This window comes from Vespula vulgaris, chromosome 5, assembly GCF_905475345.1.
Source record: "Vespula vulgaris chromosome 5, iyVesVulg1.1, whole genome shotgun sequence".
Taxonomy (NCBI): domain Eukaryota; kingdom Metazoa; phylum Arthropoda; class Insecta; order Hymenoptera; family Vespidae; genus Vespula; species Vespula vulgaris.
In genome coordinates this window covers 4,097,505-4,119,422 of record NC_066590.1, presented here as the reverse complement: position 1 = coordinate 4,119,422, position 21,918 = coordinate 4,097,505, and the positions used below count along the sequence as shown (strand labels likewise).

At 35.9% G+C, this 21,918-nt stretch overlaps 1 protein-coding gene across 1 annotated transcript in view; it reads right to left on the bottom strand.

Annotated features, from left to right (window-relative positions):
• Positions 1-21,918, bottom strand: part of LOC127064054 (latrophilin-like protein LAT-2) — a 40,068-nt gene that overhangs the window by 7,287 nt on the left and 10,863 nt on the right. Inside the window, exon 3 of the mRNA XM_050994560.1 lies at positions 10,673-10,778. Within this exon, the coding sequence (XP_050850517.1) occupies positions 10,673-10,778 (106 nt within the window). The remainder of the gene's footprint in view (positions 1-10,672; positions 10,779-21,918) is intronic.

The following is a 21,918-nucleotide window of genomic DNA, read 5'->3' as shown; positions in this document are numbered from 1 at the left end:
TGGACCGGTAGCACCGTTTTGTTGAATTCACCAAAGGAAGGAAATAAATTCGAAATGTTCGCGTTTTCGCTAGGCAATTTTTTATCCAATGGAAAAGTGAATCGTCGTACTTGACTTCTCCATTTTTTTTCTCTTCTCGATACGAAATACAACGATGCAAAGAATGATTTCCTTTATAATTGGAATAATTTCCATATCGATAGGTATTTTAATTACGGTTGTGAATACTTTCGTTTAAACTAATTAATTGGTTGAACTATATTTACATTATATGTAATATAACGTAACTATATTAATAAGAACACGATCGATTTACGAATAATTAAATGACGCCAATGTTCTCTCATTTTTCTTTTTTTGATTTTTTTTTATCTATTTTCTCGAAAGCTACCAACCCTTTCCAACTATGTACCTTTTACATATACAAACGTGACGTATGGGCTGTCGAGAGCGAAACGAGGACGATTTGAAGGAGCGCGTCGCCCACGCAACTTCAATTAATAGCACGACGGAATGACACGCATGCGGTTACTAATTGATCGAGCGAAATAGAAATGCGAATTCCCGTGGCTATGAGAATTTCTCTTAAGGAATTATATGATCGAAGAAAAATCGTTCGCGAGTTGCCATCTTCGTCTCTTTTATAAATTCCAAAGAGGATCGCGATTTGATTTCCTTTACGCATTGTCGTATTTCATTGATCGATCGAAAGGAAAAAAGAGGAAGAGGAATAAGAAAGGTACATAGTACGTAAGTATGTAGAAAATGTTCGATAAGCTCGTACGAACTGTGAACGAGAGAACCACAATGGAGTTCGAAAAGTTCGAACCCTTTAAGGCTTCTACATTTGAAAAGCGAAGCGAGTTTGAAGACGGCAAACCTTGAATCCTTTTCCTACGTGACTCGTATTTCGATCGAAAATTACCCTTGTGGTTACCATCCTAAGGGGCTACATATTAACCACTATGAACTCTTTGTCACGTTTTTCTCATAGTTCGCAATCCATTTTAATGATTTCTTCCAAAAGTTTCTCTAATCGTCGGGAAAAGCTATTTTCCAGTTTTGACATCGAATTTCGTTCCTTCGAATTAATCCGTTTGCTGGAACAAGAATACGTCAGAGTAAGACTTTTCTAGAAAGATCCTTCGAACGATCCGTTGAGACACGATGGTTGAAAGAGAAATGTACGTGGTCCGCCTTTCTATCGAAGCCAGCGTCTCTGAGATAGAAGAAGAGTACTATGGGAATAAGGATCCTTACAGCTCTATCTCCGATAGACTTTTCAACGGAGGATAATCCCGTTGGATTATCTAGCATCGGTTCGGTTGGGCCGTATTACCTTCTTCGAAGTATTACGCTCGATGTTATAAGGGTAGATATTACGTAAGGTAAAAAGGGTTGATCGAATTACTGATCGCGAGCTAACCTCGAGTTTCAATTTTATAACTCAGAGCTCTTCATGTTTTGCGGTAAATATTGTAAAGATGATGCAGAAAAAGCACCCTCATGCGCGCTCGCGCGCATCAGAAGGAGAGAGAAAGAGAGAGAGAGAGAGAGAGAGAGAGAGAGAGAGAGAGAGAGAGAGAGAGAGAACAAACAAGATCACAGATAATGTTATATTGTTTTACGAAAGAACTTTGTTGGTATATATGTGGATCTTATTTATCATGAGTACACGCGAGGAAAATTGCATTGGATCGATTTATATTACGAATTCCGTTTAATACCTTACTTCGTCTTACTCTCTTCCTCTCCTTTTCTCCCTCTCTCCTTCTTTCTTTTATCGTGTAAGTAGTATAGACTTAAATTCATGAAACTTCAACACGACGATAAAGTCTTGATTTATCGAAGTACCGAGCTAGCTTTCGAGTACCTTCCACCATTTTATCGGATGACTTTTGCATGTAGAGCAGAGAGTACTGGATTACTCGTGACTTATATTTTTCAAGTGTCTCGTCCACTCAAACCCTTTCTCTCCTTTGCACGAATCAACTCTATGAATGTCTCTTGACGTTAATAAATGATAATTGCTTAGACGCGTTCGAAGATCGAGTTAAGGGTAAATCTTTATAATAAATGTTTTCGTGACATTGAAAAAGTAATCGAAGAAAGGTAAGTACTATCCATCTGCTGACTCTTTGTAAGATAATTTACAAAGAGATTAAAAGTTGCTCGATCATTGTGACTCGTAGGGGAGAGTAACTGAGAAATAACGACGAATAAGTATTTTTTTTCGAATTCGAGTTTCTTCATCAAGTTTGCACAGTGCTTTTTTTTCGACTGATTATTACGATCGTCCGAATGTTATATATAGTTTCTCAAGATGTCGATGGTAATGTGCTCCTTTGAAAATGAAGAAGGTTCATCTTCTTCGAAAACAAGAGTCTAATCTCTTTTGTCTCGGGAACAAGGAGTGGGATAGAAATTTTCGACTTGCTCGAACTACTTTCCAGTAAGAGAAAAGATATAAATGAAAGAAAGAACGTCCAAAAGGGGTCGATCTCACTTCTCTCGGATAGGACGTCGCTCTTCTTCAGCTCCTTGATTACATCCACTTTCCAATCTCCCTTTTACAAACGACATAGTGGTAGTCAACTTCGTGCGATTACCTTATTCGTGTCATTCGAGTTTGTGAGAATTAGTTCACAACATTTTCTCGTTGAGCGAGAGTACGAAATCTATTTCGTCAAATATTTATATGTACGTCCATCACGTGTATCGTCTGCATTTTACATCTAGTACATCTACCTATACGTATATACCTACAACAGGTGATCGCATCTGGTTGGGCGTTCTTAAAAGCAATTATCGTGAAAAGCTCTCGACCGATTTTAACGAGTATCGGTACGGTTCGGATAGTGCTCGTTTTCCCTTATTCCCTTTTTTACAGTTCAAGAGCAGTCTCAGGTGCGTTATTAAACGTTACTATAAACGCGACGTACTTATACAAATAGTACAAGTTGGTATTCACTTACGATCGAGATTTTGATTAAACTTTTGATTCATGAAAAAGCGTATTGTCTGAAAATGATTTCTCTACATCGTTTCTACACGTGTTATGCGATTCAATACGCGAATATATTCCATGCACAACTCGCGAGCAATAAGGAGAACTGCGAAGAAAATTCTAACATATGTGCATAAATCGAACAGAAGGATGTGACTTCGCGTGAAATCTATATGTACTAAAGTTTAGCACGAGGATAGCAATTTTATGCAGACATGAAATTACCTTATTCTATTTCGATCGAGTAAAAATTCAAAACTCTTTCTCTCTCTGTCTCTTTTTCCTCTTGCAACTGAAATATTTCCATTGGAATATCGATGTATTTTATGTTCGAAACGAGCGCAAAACTCAAGGATCGTGAGGAAAAACAAGCATGTTTTTTCTTGCAAATGGCATCAAATTTCAATCAAGATCGAACGAACGTTCGGCTTCTTTTACATCACGAATGCGCAAACGCATATTGTAATTTATATAGAAGAATGAATAAGACAGCCAATACGTTATAACGTTCGTTTCAAATATGAGTTCATAAAAAGACCTTTTCCAACGAAGTAATTAACTCGAGCGTTAAAACCAATGTGCACTTGGCGCTCGAGTTACGGCTTGCACGTATTAATTAATCTGCATTATCGACCGATTATCGATGAACACGTTGTTCGCACGATCTGAAGCAGGTCGATCACGTAAGTATAGGAAAGATATAGAAAAGAAAAGAAACAAGATGACGAAAAAGAAATTAAGACTGAAAAAGAAATTGAAGAAAAGAATAAGGAGATAGAAGACAAAGAAAAATAAGAAAAATAAAAAATGATAATTTGGAAAGTGTTATGTAAAATATACGTGTTTGATAAAACGAAGAGAAAAAAGATTGGATAGATCAATTAACAAAAAAAAAAAAAACACACAAATGTGAACAAATTAAAATGAAAGGTATCATGCCGTTGTAACAAGGACACGTATATATTGAAACAGTGATCGAGTAATGCCATGAAACGATGCAAATGGGATATAAGCGTTAATTAAACTTCGTTATGCGATTATCGATCGGTCCAAGAATTTCTCTGATCTTCCCGTTAACGAAAATCCTATTAACATAGTCGTAACATTAATAGTATTGAAGGTCGTTCATTAAACGATTATGATCTTGCGACTATACCTATCTTCCTCCCTACCTCCCACCCTCTTTCTCTCACTCTTCACATTACTGGTCTATAAAGATTCTATGGAAACATCAGTAATTTCCTTTTTTTTTGGTTTTTCAAGCTATCTTTCAAATATTTCTATAGAGATAAGATAATTCCTTGCGGTTTCAGTTTAAAGTCACGCGATACGCGAAACAAAGATAACGAAAGAGAGGAATATTCTATGTGGCATGTACGTGACTTCGCAAAATTTCTGGATCCAACTTGGATCTTTTATACTCGAAAACTGAAAGAAAAAGAGAGAGAGAAAGATTAGACGTATCTGCCGAACTCGAAGACGGTATGGAAAGATTCGTTTGCCGCACGTATCAGTGACTGTTTCGGTCTCCGTTTGTGTCCGTTTGCGGAATAACAGAAAAAGCACGAACTTAGGCATTCGAGATGCGAATTTTAAGCCATGAGCTTGTTGACTTCGAAAGGTATACTGCATTGCGGCGACTCTTCTATCGCGGTTTTCTAGCGAGAACGATTTTTATTTTTTGCGTTCTAAAAACGATATCAACACTTCGTCGCAAACTGCGAGTATTATTACGCCGGCGAGATACTTATGTTAGAAAATATGTTTTTATTAAACAAATTAAAAAAAGAAAAATAAGGAAAAAGAAAAAGAAGGAAAAGAAAAATAAATCGTGAAATCAAAGTTTCGCTTTAACAAATATTTATGAATAAGCATCAAAATATTGTTGAATGTCGAAGCATTAAATGATCTTTTACGCGCAAAACATATTTCGCAAGAAACTATCGTTGTATTAATCGTGAAATTGCGATAGTATAGGCGGACCTTTATTGTTAAAAATCCTGGCAACAAAGTGGAATGTGATCGATAAAGAGAGCGTGGTTCGAATAACAAGGCTATACGTCCAGCTCGTTGCAATACTGGGAAGATGCATTTTCCTGTATTACACTTGCGCGCACGATCGCTCTATCCCTCCCACTATCTCTCTCTGTCTTTCTCTTTCTGTATATATGTATATCTATCTCTCTTTTCTGGATCACATATATCCTTCCAAAGTCCTCGTTATATATGTACATGCGTGCGCAATATCAATGTGCATCCGCTCTGATTTCGTATACCGATGATAAAAGTTACAAGCGTTGTTAAAATATAATATTTGTTATAAGAAAAAGAAAAAAAAAAACGTATAAAATATAAATAACTTCAATTTTGGTTCGTTTATTCTGTTTTTCGTTTCATTTTTAACACCGCACCACTACGAATAGCACAGTATTTCGAATACTTGGAAATACGTGTCAAAGTTCAGAATAAAGAGTAAAGAGTCATAGTTGAGAATGATTCCATGTTAAATAACTTTTAAGGCAAATCCCTTTCGGAGTTTTGCAAATTTAATTATACACTTTTAGAATAGGATCTGTTAGCTCTTTGTATAAGATAAAAATTATACTACCAAAAAATCGAAAATATCATGTTACGATTTAATTCTTCTTTTTTTTTTTCAAAATTTTATCTTCGAAGTTGCGAAACTAAATGATTTATGTACTTTCAGAACAACCAAAGATCATCCAAAAGAACTTTGGACACTTTGCTTTTAAGACGATTACGGCCAGCCAATTTTCTTTTCTTTTCTTTTCATTTCTTTTCTTTTCTTTCTTTTCTTTTCTTTCCCTGATAGTATTTTACAGAGAGGCTTCCTGAAAAAGTTCTATTTTGATTTCATTATAATGTCTCTTTCTTTTCAAATTTCTCTACTTTCTTTTCTTTTTTTTTTTGACTCCTTAAGAAAAGTTCCATCTCGATCTTCACTTTTTGTATGTCACCCACAGACACGTACTTACAAAAGTTGAACTTTATCTACGCCCGCTGATCGATGCTTCACATGGTTTTTCTCCGAAGCTTTTCTTTCTTATCCGTTCAAGGATCATCCGATTATTGGAATGATAAGGCGACAACATCAGCCCGGAGATGTTAGGATTTGTCCCAAACAGAAAGAATTCATTTCCATATCGAAGATTCATGTAGCATAAATCACAAAGAACGATATCGTTAAAAACCGAGGAAAATGAAACTTACAAATTGGATTCCTTCGCTGCGAACGATCGCCCGTAACTTTTAATCCGCAAATAAAAGGATTTATCGAGAATGAATATTTCTCTTCATTTGCTTTTTCTTTTTTTTTTTTCTTTATTATTTATCACCTCTTTTTTTCGATCACCTATTTTTGCTATTATTTTTTGGTAGCAGTTACTTTTGATCAATGTCGTATAGTCATCGTTGTTGTCATTGTATTAGCTATAGTATTTCAAACAAACTATTTAATTCCGTCTATTACATTTCGTACCGAATATCTCACGTTCCAGCACGCGAATATACACATTCCATCCATCGAAGCGGCTTTGACGGACGACTGATATAGACTAATACGTATATACACGATTCTATGTGTCTATTGAAAATCATACGAAATCCATACGATTTAATTACAGATATAGAAATATAAATTTATTCAAATCGAGCTTCTAAAGAACGGAACAAAATATTTCGAGAATATTTGTAATATTTTTCATGCACTATTTATTCGTATTCGTCTATATTCGAGTAAATAAAATCGGGAGGCGTGCATAATCGAAAGAGGATAATTTCGATCGTAAATCAGTCGCAGCTGAATCCCGATAAGTATTTTTGCGGTTTGGAGGAACGGCGCGTTTTCCGCATCGCTTCACGGCGAAGTACTTGCCCATTACTCGGCCCGTTCCACCTCAGTAAACCGTAATACAAGGACGTGAAACGCGTTGAGCTTAATGCCAGCCGTAATATATCACATTCCGAAGCTCACGTGGTATGTGCTCTGAAGTATACGCTGAATTTGAAACATACGGTGTACCCTGTGAGTCCTATTGACGTATTCTATACGAGGTAAACTATGATTAATATAAACGTATGCTAACATACAAAGACAAAGAGAAACTTTGACGGTACTAAAATTTCATGAATTTTGACCTAACGTTAACATAAAATCAAAACTCTCGACGAACTTCACATGTCCGATAATGCTTTGTATGTGGGACGAAAACGATGAAAATATTCTTCTCGAAGCGTGCAAATATTCTTCGTTCTTCAAGATTTTTCGTATTCGCAAGTCGAACGTAGCATCATCTCTCATTCTCTTCTCTCTTTACTTTTCGCCACATCTCTTTTCTATTCTTTTTTTTTGTTCTCTTTCTCTTTTTCCCACTCTCCTTCTTTTCTTCGGCGTTTTTCCTACCATCTCTCAAGAACGAATTCGGTGCAAAGGGTACGAAAGAAATCTATGCTAGGAAAATACGAAAAGTTTTCGCGAGTTAAATTTATTTTCTCTCTTTTCCACCTACCTATCTCCATCTTGCCGTCTCTCTCGCGGAAAATAATGGTATCGCCATGAGGAATAAGAGCGAGTAAAAGTTACCGGGCAGACGCTTTCGACGTTTTCGGTTAAGAGATTTACCCCGAACGACAAAGTTTCTATTGTTTCATTCGTGCGACCCTCATAATAAATATATATATATACATCTCTTTCGTAACTGTTTCGTTCTTGCTGTACCACGCAAAAAACGTATCACTTTATACGATGAATACGTTGCACGGACAATAGACGTGCCATTGACGCTGATTTCTCAAGCTCTTTGTTCGATATACCATTGTACAATACAACCGTTGTTAAACACGTTTTGTTCGATTGTATGTAGTACGCACGCAGCTAATTTAAAAACTAAGCGTAATTTCTTCGAAAAAATGAATAAATGCGTTACGCCATTTACAAACGCGTGCATCGATCGTCTAGATTTTTCACATCGTCGACATAATTTCATTAATTTCTATGCAGTTAAATAAATAAAAACAAAATCGGCACATCGCATCCTTTTTTCCTTCGCCATTTCTTTCATTCTTTCATCAATAATCTATGCCAAGAAGTTCTTTTTATTTCTCTCTCTCTCTCTCTCTTTTTATTATTAATTTTCTTTCCTTATCCACCGTATATTCTTTTCAACGAGAAACAAGAGAATACAACACACGCGATAACTTTCCTTCTTGACATTTCGCGCGTAATAATTATTCCGTGCTTTTAACTTGACGTTGATCGTGTTTGAGAAACGTGAGAGAAAAAACCACACGGGCGCACAATAACGCGAGGGAGTTATACAACAAGACGCGTGGGGGTTTTGTTCAAAAGAAGAGAATAAAAATCGGGCAAGAATGGAAAGTTCGTTTTCCGCGCGACGCAGTGGAATCCCTTTAAAGGTCGTACTTCGCGTTTACAGCGCGGAATCATTAAATCCTCCGTGGATGTGTTAAGTGCTCTTCAACGTGTCACCGTGCATACACGCGAGCAGAACGTTGCCTACAACATACGTAACAGTGCCTTAATTACGCTAGGAGTTGAGAGAGAGAGAGAGAGAGAGAGAGAGAGAGAGAGACGACAGGTTGGAGACACGAGAGATCCGCTTCAAGTACAACACCTTCATCCCGAAGGCCGTACCGGTTTTACTAATGATGTAAACATTCCTTCTTTTTTTTTATAGCTATCGTCCAAAAAAATACATACACATATCCCACACGGTTCATAGCAGTCCTGCGCATGTATACTATTCGCTTGGACTTTGTGAAGATTCGCTCAAAGTTAAAGTTACTAGGGTGGAATTTGTTGCTTTTGTTCTTTTTTCTTCCGAGGCTTTCCAACGTTTCCTCCCCATCTCTCTCTCTCTCTCTCTCTCTCTCTCTCTCTTTTTCTCTCTCTCTCACATAAAATTTTTCTTTCAAAAATATACCAAGCGGAACATACCACTCGGCACGTTCGTTTCGATTTCGAAAAGCTTTCGTCGTCTTCTCGATTTTCCGACATACTTCTATCGTATCTCTCGTAACATCCACGATCTCAGGAATGTTCGTCCACGTTCCTTGCATTCCAGGCGCACGAAAAAAAAAAGTAGATATGGGTAAAATATCTTTAATTTTTTATAGAATTCCGGCGAATAGTTTTTTTATCTTCCTATCCAACTTCAAATTATTTTTCCTTTCGTTCGGTTTGTCAGCTGTTTCCACAAAACACATTAGCCGCGTTAATTAAGTGTCGAGTCCTCGACGCTAATCCAAATGAGAGACACAAATGGAACGCACCACACGAGTCGAGTAGTTTCAAGAGTGTGGTAATAAGAAGAGCGAACGTGTTGGAAGCTCGATGAATATTGCAGCCGTACTAGAAGATTATTTCTTGTAAATATTAGAGTCATACCCTTGAGGAAAACAAAGAAAGACAAACTGAGTACTTCAAGTTCTTATACGATGTATTAATAAAATAGGATCTTTACATGACCCCTGATAATTATATGTTTACATATGGTTTCACTCACAAAAACCCCAAGGTATTATTCGTCTCGTAAATTATTTAACGAGTCTACTTTTCTCCTGTGTCCATCTTCTCCCTTAACAAGTTTTCTTGCTTTCAGGAAAATAATGTCACGAGTCATCTCAAGTATATACATACGTTTTGGAATACAACACGAAGAACTGTATTCCATTGTATTGTTATTCTCCTTGTATTAATTCTTCTTTTTTTTTAGAGGTTTTCTTCACGTTTTCAACTCCAAAAATATCATTAAGAAATATTCAATTGTAGATAATCAACTTTTTGCGACTTCGTGTTTACCGAGCGACATCCTTTTTACGAGCAATTTTTTGAAACGGAAAACCTAGAAGCTACGAAAAAGTCAGACCGAGTTTACGAAAGTACGAATGCTCGAGGGTAGGTTGAAATTGCAAGTATCTTTTTTTTCCAGTAAGATAAGTCGGAGCGTTTCGACTTCGACGTAATACTATTTAGAGCTTATGACAATACCGCCGTTTTTCTCGCTTTCTCTGAGCTTGTATATATATATGTATACACCACACACACACACACACACACACGCGCGTTATACAGAGCTTCTTACGAGCGAGCACGTAGCAACGGTCTCGTATTTCCAGCCACTTTTCCATTCTCCGCTTTTCCTCATTGCTTTTCTTTGCCCTTCCTGCTTTCAACGCCCGTCGGAGAGCATCATCTCAAAGGGATTGGGAAAACATTTCCTGCTCTTTTCGCGGTTTACAACGAATGTCAACGCTGTAGTCTTCTTTTTACACCCAAAGAAATGTACGCGTGATATATTCAAAGTTTCATTTTCCTATGTACGACAACGATTCGAAAATGACAAAGGAAATGCTAGACTTAATTAAAGAGAACTTGGGTTTACGAGAAATGTGAACAAAGAGGAAATAGATGAGGAAGAGAAACGAACAGATGGTCTGCTTCAACGATCGATCAAATATTTCTTGTCTTCGATTGGTTTCAAGTACTGTCGATCGTAAAGATAGGAAAGTCTATGAAAGAAAAAAAACAGCGAGACAGAAAAAAATATTGGCTAACGGTTGAAGAGGGTTCTTTCTCTATTATTGGTAGGAAACAAGTAGATACCGATCGATGTAAAATCTTACCTGAACACCCCCCACGCCGACGATAAAAAGGAGTTGAACCATGAAGAGGGCTGCCAAGAGATTCATGAGGGTGGTACCTGCCAAACTTCTCAGATCAGAGAACAGACTGAAACAAGAGGGAAAAAATGTTGCTTTGAATTATTTTCTCTGTCAATGATATTACGATAAAAGAACGAAACGAAGATTGAGAAAGAAGAAAGAAAGAAAGAAAGAGGGGAGGAAGAGAGAAAGAGAATCTTCGGTCGAATATAAATCGCTTGTCATCGCTAGGACGTAAATTTCCATCCTTCCCAACGAAGATTTATATTTTATTAAATCCCCGCCGCAGATCGTGTATGCGTTCTCTATTCGATTCTACATCTACAGACGTATTCCATATCTGCTAAAATTTGATTTACACTCTTATTTCGCAAAGGTGTGACGGAAAATACACGAACTACCGATTTATGCGATTGGAATGAAAAACATATTTCTCAAACTTTTAATCTTTAATCATTTTAAAAATACCATATTTTGCTACTATGTATAACAAAATTTAATCCAAACTGATATTGATGTAATGTCGGTTGCGTATTAAAAAACATTTATTCGCGAGTAAATGGAAAGTTATTGATTGTGTATGAGGAAAGAGAGAAAGAGAGAGAAAGGGAGGGAAGGAGGGTGAGAGAAATACAAAACAACTAATAAACAAAAAAAGACAAATCTGTAAAAAATTCCTATCTACAGCAAATTGAAACAGCGATAGCACACGTGTTAGATTTAGAACAAGTAAAGTTGGTTTACAAGAAAAAGATCAATGTCGAATTTACCACTGTATACGAAGCGCTCGTAAAAGGATAGAACGCAGTTAGAGTCGTAGAAAACTTGGGGATGTCCTCCGAGATGCAGTGAAAAGAAACAAGACTAAATCACTTAACTCTCTCGAAAGAAAAAAAAGGAAATAGAAAAAAGTAGAGAGAGAAAGAGAAAGAGAAGGAGAAAGAAGAAAGGAAAACTTTGTACTTTCTTCGAGTAAGATTCTTAAACTAATGCAACAGAAACGCAACGTGTTACACAATTCTAAACGCATTGAATTTTAATGCTCTTGATAGTCCTTTTGGAAAAGAGAACTTTTTCTACTTTCGATATTTTGCGATTTCTACGAGTTTAAACTTCCTCCGTATATTATCTTCACTAAAAGAATCATCAAACATTTCCAAAAGAAATATTTCATTACACATAGTCTCACGTACTTCCGTCGAGTCTTTAATTACGAATTTTCGTATTATCGGACGTGTTGGAATGTACGATGGTATCGATTGAGACTTCATATTCAGTATCGTGGTCGTTTTTTCACGTATTTGTGGTATTTCATAATCGATCGTATTTCGTCTTTTTCCTGCCTTTCTTTTTTTATTTTTATTATTTTTTTTTTTAATTTTTTTTTTATTAAATTCTTTTACCTAGAGAATGCATCGAATATAAATGAAAAAGAGGATCATCGATACAATTCCGCGAAAATTCATTTTATCATTATTATTATATATTTATAATAGCATTAAATGCAAATAATAGCGATTGTGATTAATTAAATGGATATATTAATTAAATAAATATTACATTGCCCCAATTTTTTCGAAGCTAATTAAGTTTCAAAGAAAATAAGCACTTTTCTGATATGTCGACAAAATATTATTCAAATTGGCATGTAATGAAAAAGATAAAAGGATTTATAAGATAAAGATATCTTTAAAAGGTTGAAATGATACTATGAAATTCTGTAAAAGCTATATAAGACCACAAATAATCGTTTCGTTCGCCAACAAAAAAAGAACTTCACCTCTCCCTATTCCAAAGAGTTGACCTTCAACGAAAGAATACCTGTGACTTTTCGTTTCGTTTCATTTCGGTGGTGAATTATTCATTCGGTAAAAAACATTCAATGATAGGAAGGGAAGGAGAAGAAAGAGAGAGAGAGAAGAACGAAGAAGAAAAAAGTAACTACTTGAGTTAAACGAAATTTTGCCGATAGTGGCACAACTGTCAGAACATTATATTATTTTTTTAAACGAATGAAAAATTTTATTATTTATTTTTCCAATGGTCTACACGCACAAAATGAAAATATTCAATTTTTAAACGAAAAGTTATTCATTCGATGTAACTACAAGAGTAAAAATACAATTTACTTTTCGATGATAAATCGTGAAATATTACAAACACAGACATAAAAGAGAGAACGATATCTTTCTAGCACCATTAAAATCGTGCTTGTAAGAAAACGAATAACTTAACATTTACGAAATTACTTTGCTTCGATCGAAAAGTGTAATTACTTAGATGTAACATAAAAGCTGCTATGCTAACGGAACATTGTAATTTACATTATATCTATACGGACTTTGAATTAATATTAATAAATTATGAAAAGAAAATTACAATATCACACATTATACAAACGAACGTAACTACTTATTCATTTAACTTTAAAAAGCTCGTTTATGTAATTTTTTCTCACTCTCTCTCTCTCTCTCTCTCTCTCTCTCTCTCTCTCTCTCTCTCTCTCTCTCGCTCGTTTTCTTCTTTCTTTCTTTTCCTCTTTGCAGCTTATAGAAATTTTCAAAGAGCTCACGAACGTGTCACACAATCAGTAAATTTGCTTGATTGTTAAGCATTAGAAAAAAAGGGAAAAAAGAAATAAAAAAAAAGAGAACAGACTGTATAAATAGAAAATGCCTCTCCTATCGACAATCTTTATAGCTCCTTCCACATCGAGCTTCTGACATCTAAAATCAAGTGCCTGAGGCACTAAAGACGCGACCATTTCAAATCCTCCACGGATATAAAAGTTTTTTAAGCGAATACGTTCAACTTCTATTTCGATCTTTTTCTATCCTTTCGATATAAGATTGACATCTCCATGAATCTCATTTAACGTCGTAGCTGATATTCCCACCATCGTAAAATAAGAATAAGTATCCTTGTCATTAAATTCTTGACGAGAGAACAATGAGACGATCTATCAAACTCTTCCGTTAAAAAATCATGTTTCAAACATTATAAATTTCGCGCATCGCTTCGACTGACATGAAAAAAAGTTTTTTCGAAAGTAATTGCAGATTCTGTAGATGAAATATGCAAATTATTAAACGAAGACCGTATGATTGGTTCGTTTGGTTCAGTCTTGTTTATTGTTTAATTATTATTTTGAGGCGGTCAGCCGGTTGGCTCGCTCTAACTCGTTACACAGCTGTATGCGTATCGCCGACACAGATGTGCAGAATATCTACATGCATCAATGACTCTCATATCGGGACGTCCATGATGGAACGGCCGTCGATCATGGAGGAATTTCATAGTCGAACGTGTTTTTATAATAAAGTCGACATTTGCATTGCAAATTTGAATCACCGAGAGAGCTTTTAATCGCACGGCTTCGATTTCGTTACCATTTCAAGAAAACTGACTACGTAATCGTTATCGGAGGAATTTATGCTGGATATTACGAAGTTCGAGGACATAGAGAAACTCGTTAATTAATCGAGAATTTTTTATTCCTTATTTATGATATTCATTTCTTCCTTCCTAACAACTATCGATTAATCGAAAGACAATTACGGAATACATACATAATCGTATTATTGTCCTAGTCATTCCGAAGATATTAATCAAATTATTATCTCCGAAAGAAGCTTTATATCAGTTAACGTATTCTTTCAGGTAGATCGACGAGATTCCCTATTTCAAAGGAATCAAAGAAAAAAGAGGTAGCGACGATGTCCGCTCATAAAGCTACAACGTTGTATATCAAAAAGGATAATAAAAAGGATGCTACCGTGAGGACTTGAATTTTAAAAGCTTTCGAAGTTTACTCACTGTTTTATGGACTGGAACAAGTCGAAAAGCTTGCTGTAATTTACGCTTCTTAACCCGGCTGGCTTTCTTCGAAATTGCACTAGTACGATTTGATAGGATGAACTTTCTCGAATTAATGAGACACGATATCTTTGTCTAACAATATCCTCGTGTTTCAACAACCGATCTTTGTCGAGACGAATTTCATTCGATAGTCGCGTCGGTGAAATGCAACGTTACAAAGAGAGGAGAAAAATAAAAAGTAAGAAGAGAGAGAGAGAGAGAGAGAGAGAGAGAGAAAAGAAAAAAACAAGAAAAAAAATAAGAAAAAAGAAGTTGCAAGGGCGAGAATAACGAGCGTCGAGAAGCTTTCTAAAATCCAACAGTGTGATTCTCATTCGCTTCTGAATTATTCATCTCGTAGAAACGGTTGAGTATGAGTAATGGCGTCGGCGTATGTACGTACAAGTCGGTATGACTGTACACGTAGCGGCTTGCCAAATTAATCTTTCCGCTTTTCAGTACAACTCTGCAAGGCTTCGACCGCAACTCCGAGCTCTGTTGCAGTATTACGATTTATTAATTAACGCTGGAACGAATAATTTCAAACGGTCTTATGTGAAACTTTTATTACGATGATAATGATGTTTCTCGTAGAATGAACTATTTTAAAAGAACGACGACAGAGGAAAGGAAGGACAAGAAGAAAAAGAAGAAGAAGAAGAAAAGGGAAGTACGCGAGAAGCAAAAATAACGAGGAACCTAAAAAGAAAAGGAACTCACCATCCTGCTACTCCTCCCGTAATAAATCAAAGGTTGTGCGTAATGCGAGCACCGAGCCACAAGTGGTTTTCTACTATGAAAGCGCGATAATACCGGAGAGAGAAGAGACAGAAGGTCGTCTCTTTTGTTTGTTGATCAACAATGAGACTCTGGGACTTTTCAATGACGACCGCGGATTTGTTTCAAAAGTTTATCTAAAAATCGAAAGACATACATATTTTCTCGATCCAAATATATTATCACGCAATATTTTGCGAACGCAAGTTCGTAGTTATCATATATTTATGTTATTCCTTTCTATGTATCTATCTCATAAATCGTATCGCTCATTAATTATTTCACGAGTCTATGAAAATCGCTTTTCGGAATACTATGAATAAACGATAGGATCGGCCAAGGAATTGAATGGAAGATAAATGATTACACGAAACGGTCCTAGTACTCTTAACGCTCGAATAAATCGATCGTTCGTTCAAGTATTCGATGAAAATACGAAGTTACTTTTCTTAATGCTATGATAACTCGACGATCTACTTTAAATGTAAATAAGAAGAGATCTTCAACTATATATATATATATATATAGATAACTATATTTCGAATACTATATATTTCTACGAAAAGTGATAAACTTAATTAGAAGCAAAGTGAAATTGAAAAAACATAAAATAAAGTAAAAAGGAACGAGTTCGACTGAGCGGTATGTTACGTTCATGAGAGTGAATTAATCGAAAAAAAAGAAATAAAATAAAATAAAAAAAGATGAAGAGGAAAGAGGTCAGGCGGAAATAAATTCCACTCTCGGTGGCAAATTAGCACGGGTTCCTGCTAATTTCCACTCCTGAAATCGTTAGTTCGAATTCCACTTAATACCGTTCTGTGCACGTATACATGTGCGCAAGTACACATGTATGCATGTACTTATAGCACGATTCGCTCCCGTTGGTCGTTTTTATAAAAAAGAAAAAAAGAAAAGTAAAATGAAAAAAAAGAAAAACAAAAGAAAAAAAAATAAAGAAATCGAGTCGAATAGAATTCGAAAGACCCCGATATCTTCCACTGTACAAATCTCATCTCTTATCTCGACTCGTGCAACCTATGAAACGAGACTCTTCGTATTTTATCGTTGGCGCTCGTTCTCCGAGAGCAAGCGTTTAATAAAAAGATGTGATGTAAAAAAGAAACGAAATTCTGTAAGAGTTATGTCAGTGAATTTAATATTTCCACGTCAAGAAAGAAAAATAAGGATAAGTCGAGTACCGACCACACGAAGAAGACCACGAAATTTTACGTTTCACCGGTTGAATTCATGTTTCTCTTTCTCTCTCTCTCTCTCTCTTTTTTACTTTGCTTTAAAGCCACGACTCCATCAGACGAAATGAAGATAAACATTACATCGAAAGTATTGACACAAGAATATTTGAAGCGTATTATATTTATCATGAAAACTGTGGACCAATGTTATCTTTTCTCCGTTGGAAATTACAACTTCCTGGACGAATGTATTAGGATTGAATTAAAAGTAACGAGCGTTAATTACAATAATCTCTCACTACTAAATGCAATCACGTCTAATTCATGAAATGCATTATGAGAATAAATGAACGATTGTTAATATTTCACATTTGTACGAATTATTCGTACTTTTCATTGCAATTTCATCAAAATGTTGCAACGAAAAGAAACGATTATTGCGAATATTATATCGTTTATATTAAATGATCAAAGTAGTACATTTTTAACAACTCTTTTTATCTCTTTTATTTATTAAAAGTCATTATAAACTGACAACGAAACTCTCTCTCAGTCGCGTTGCGAACGATAATCATTATTATCGAGCGAATATAATCCGTTCGTCAAGTTTAATATAATGGTGAATAATAATCCCTCGTACGTAGGTACGTGCACTATATATGCATGTCGACAAGATAATTATTTAAATATCATCACACATACAACACACACAGAATACACACACATACACACTTTTTATCCGCTAGCCCTCAAATTTATTAAGTTTCGAATCATGTTTGGACAGTAAGTGTTACGAGCGAAATAAACTTGCTGAAACGGCTTTTATGAACGTTTCGTTTTGCCACACGGAAAGAGAAATGTCGAGAAGATTCACAATTTTAATGCATCCGTAAAAAATTTATATCTACATATGGAAAGCATATTAATTTCATTTTTTCGTCCTTTTCTTTCAAATCGTTGGAAGATTCAACACGAGCCATGTCTGATGCGAGCTACATATGTATCTACATACGTACATAGGATTTTCGTTGAACAACGACTAATACATTTTTCATATCCCATCCATTTTTTACATCCCTTTCAACGTAGCGGAATTGTAAACAGTTAAAAGGATTTCTTGTAAATTTAATTTTAGTTTCGCCAACATCGAAATGCGTCCACGTTTTAGGTATTAACCTTTTTCTTTGTACTTTTCGAAAGTTCCTCTACATTCTCTTCACTACACTTCACAAAGCATATAATATTTGCATAGAATTAACGTAAAGGCTACCATACAAGTGTCGGAATACAAATTCTACGAGAAAATTTTCGTCAGGAGGATAAAGAGTTTAAATTTTGCCAGAGAATATTTAACATTCACGAGAAGTTCTGTTCATATTAAGTTCTGTTCGCGTATATTATACAATGCGAGGAATGCATACATACTATACGTAGAAATATTATTTTGCAATTCCCACTTCGATCTACCTCCCTAACGTAATAAGTAAGCGAAGTCGATATCAAGCGCTATTCCACCATTTCCGTTTATTTATGAGAAACCATTGAATATCGATTTGCAATTTTTCCAAGTATCAGAAATAAAAAGTCTTCGTTCGGTTCATCCTTTCATACGAACGGAGTAAATTTTTTGGGCATCAACATAGATCATCCAGACACAATCGAGAAATCCTTTATACCCAATCCAGAGCCGTGGGTAACAATTATGGCATTGCCTTGAGGTCATTGCGAAGAATCTAATTAAATGATATTCTCTTGTTGACGCCGGCTTTCTCTTTCCTCCTTTTTCTTATTTGCTCTTTCCTTTCCAATCCTATCTCGAGAACTTAATCCCATTTGTTGTTTATTGGGCAACCCTACCTCGATTCTATCTCGTGGATTTTCAGAAATGAAATCTTTAAGCCTGAGACAATGAAAGTGGATACGATTTAGTTGCTTTTCGAGAATTCTCGTATTTATTTTTATCAACGAGAATACACTTTCCTTGAATGGAAATTATTTTATTGTATTTTGCCGAGATAGCTTTGCCGAGGCGCGTTTATATTCAACGTGTCTCGAGTCAACGATAATATCGCATAAATCGAACGATAGACGTTCAATAACGATATTGCAGAAGTTTACGATAAATTCGTGGATCTACGATTAATTAGGTCAGGAGTTAGTCGGCTTAACAATTCGCTCGAACGGAGTAAGATATTAAGTGCTTTCGAGAGCATACCGGTTGAAATCTTGGCAGAAGTTAGGATCGATCAAAGATGAGTCACTTCGAACTACACGTATGATGTATCGTGGAATAATTGAAGAATTGATCAATATAAAAAAGGGAAGATGATTCTTGATTAAATTCAACGTAGACCAAACGACGAGAACCGCGAACGAATAATTCGAGCTTTTATATTCCTCGTTCCTCTTTGAAACTAATTACACGAACTAACTAGTTAAGAAAAAAAACAAAGGCTTTCGAATTTCTAGCGAACATATTTTTCTTTTTTTCAAAAACCATTCGCTCGTAAAACTTTTCACGGTACCATACAGATTCTTATCAACGAGCGCATCCCTGATCGATTTTTCCTCAAGTAAGGATTACGATCTGCATAAAACCTTCGTCTTACCGACCATCTAACTTTCCTATCGAGCTTTCCTTTCATCAAACTTCGTAGCCGTTTCTAACCGAAGACGAGATTCTGAAAATACGATGCGAACCTTTCAGGACGACCTCGTTCAATATGGCATATAATAAAAGACTGACAACGTCCTGTATGCCCAATTCATAATGGAAACAAAATTATTCGATAAACATCAAGTCGATTTTAAAAATCCATTATACGTGCATTTTAAAATCCATATATATGGATTGATCGTGCCATTCTCTCGTATGGTCGATGGTCGCTTTTGTGCTTTAAAGATAGGTACATACGAGAAAAGCTCGGAGCTTTTTATTTCCGGTTATCTTCTTTAGACCTTTCTCACACCTACACATTCGAATAAACTTTATATAAACCTTCTTTGAAGCATAGATATAGGAGAAGAAACGAAGGCTTCTGTTGATCTGGGATTTCGAACTCTCCTTTTAAGAGATTCGGAAATGAATCCGTCTTTGCTAACTCGGACCAGGTCTTTCAACATTTGCATAGTAAAAGGCCGCAGTCAAGTCAGCATAATGCAGAACACGTACGGCGAACGAAGGGATCGATCGTGAATTCTCGATTATCGTTACCGACTCGTAATTGTGCTATCTCTTTCTCCCTCAATTTCTCTCTTTCTTTTCGCCGAACAAGCTTAATAAACATGTTTTCCACGGGAATTATCGTTGATTCATTTAAAATCTTTTTCCAAATTCTCGATAAAACAAAATTAAAAAGTAAAAGCATTCGAATCGAAAGCTCGGACGAAAAGCATAAGCGATATTTCGATGACCCACTTTTCTTTTCCACTCAACGATTTTTATTTCACGCGTGGCATACACGACGGCAACGATCATTATCACCGGCAGACGATTCGAAGATTTTTCTTTTCGACGTGTCGCTGACGAGTATTATACAAACGCTTCGAATCATTATCATATTTCAATGTTATTGATTCTACGAATGTTGTCTTTCCGTGCTGACAACTATGCTATTATGAAATCCTTCATCGCCGATCGATAAATCTTTGCGACGAACGTAACTGCATCGATTTATCGATGCAGGGCATCTGCGGAGTTAGATGAAGACGTCACGACAATAGGAATGTTAATTGCAAATGTAAAGAACCCAGTTCCAAGGGATAACGCGATATAACTCGTCCTTGGCCTTTGATCGATCTAGCCATAGGTACATAGATAACCGATAAGATAAGTTCGCCTCATGATATTCCTTTCGTGTGACACGCGAAGACGCGGAGAAAAAGATTTCATTGATCCGAATTAACGAAAGGTTCCTCGGCAATAAGTTCTTGAAAATTTTCGTGAATGAAACTAAAAACAAGATACGACAAAATACATAAATGCAACGATTATCAAATTATTCAAATCTCTTAAGAATTTCTAAAACAGGAATTTAAATCTATTCCTTTCCTGTCTCATTGTATAGGAAACTTCCTAACGTGATGTAGTAATTATTATGAGAACGAAGTTACTGACAGGGAGTTAACAGTTGAACAACTATGGAAGGAGTCATTATATGGATTAGATATGCCACTAGTACGTAATACGATATTCATAGAATTATGCCAAGCGAAGTATAGGTGACTATCGTCTTCTAAGTTTCAAAGAAGAGATAGATACCTTTTCCTTCGGAATACCTTCATATCACCGATTTAAAAACGAAGTCTACGACATTTCGACGTTTGAAAGGTAACGCATTTCTTCTTGAATATCACATATCTCGAACGATATCTACTACCCTGAAGATTTTTACCCGTAGAGCCATGACCTGATATATATATATATATATGTTCTTTTTATCGTACTACATATGCCAACTCCATTTGAAGAAATTTTAATGAGCCGATAACGCGTCAAATTCCGATTAATCGGGTCAGTCCAGTCGCTCCTTTGTTTGTTCTAAGACAATGCGGACGAGCACGAATGCCATCATTTTACGACATCGATTCATTTCAAAGCTCGAAACCTATTGATTCGAGACGAGAGAGAGTTAAGGGCTATTAGGACAGCATCTCCGCGATATCTTTCCCTCTAATATACAGCGCGATACATGTACATATATATACGTTAAATTTTCATAACACGAACCATTTCCACGCATGTAATTACGCGATATACATATATCTACGAACATTTTGTTTTACCCATCGAGACTCACGAAATAAAAGCTTATGAAACTTTATTTGACTTTCTGCTCATTTTTAGAGTAGCAGAAAATGAGGAGGAAGAGTGCATGCATGCTTGCAAAGTTCGCAAAGTGGCTTGCGGCAATATGCGATTCGCATTTCGTCTCGTCTGCAATCTACACTCAATTTTCACGGCATAGTGCCAAAGTCCATTGTCCATAAACGTCCTCGTAGCTACATACACACATGCATACGTAGCAGTTTCCAAGAACTTCTCCAGATATTAAATCCACGTTTCGGAGGCGTGACATCTCGTATCCATAATGGAACGCTCCATGAATAGAGTATAATATGAAAATATGAATGCAAGCGTGTACAAAAGGAAAAAAAAAGGTATACTTATTCTTAGAGAAAAAGATAGATAATAAATCATAATCAATCATTAGAGACGATTCCTTAAGAAAAATATTGAAGAATGTTAAAAATAGCAAAGAATAGATATCGAGATAAAAAAAAACGATAGATTCGAAAAAGGAATTCGAGCTTTCGTTTCCAAAAGCTGCATAAGGTCAAAAATCGTGGTCAAGGTACAGCGAGCAAACGAGAGAG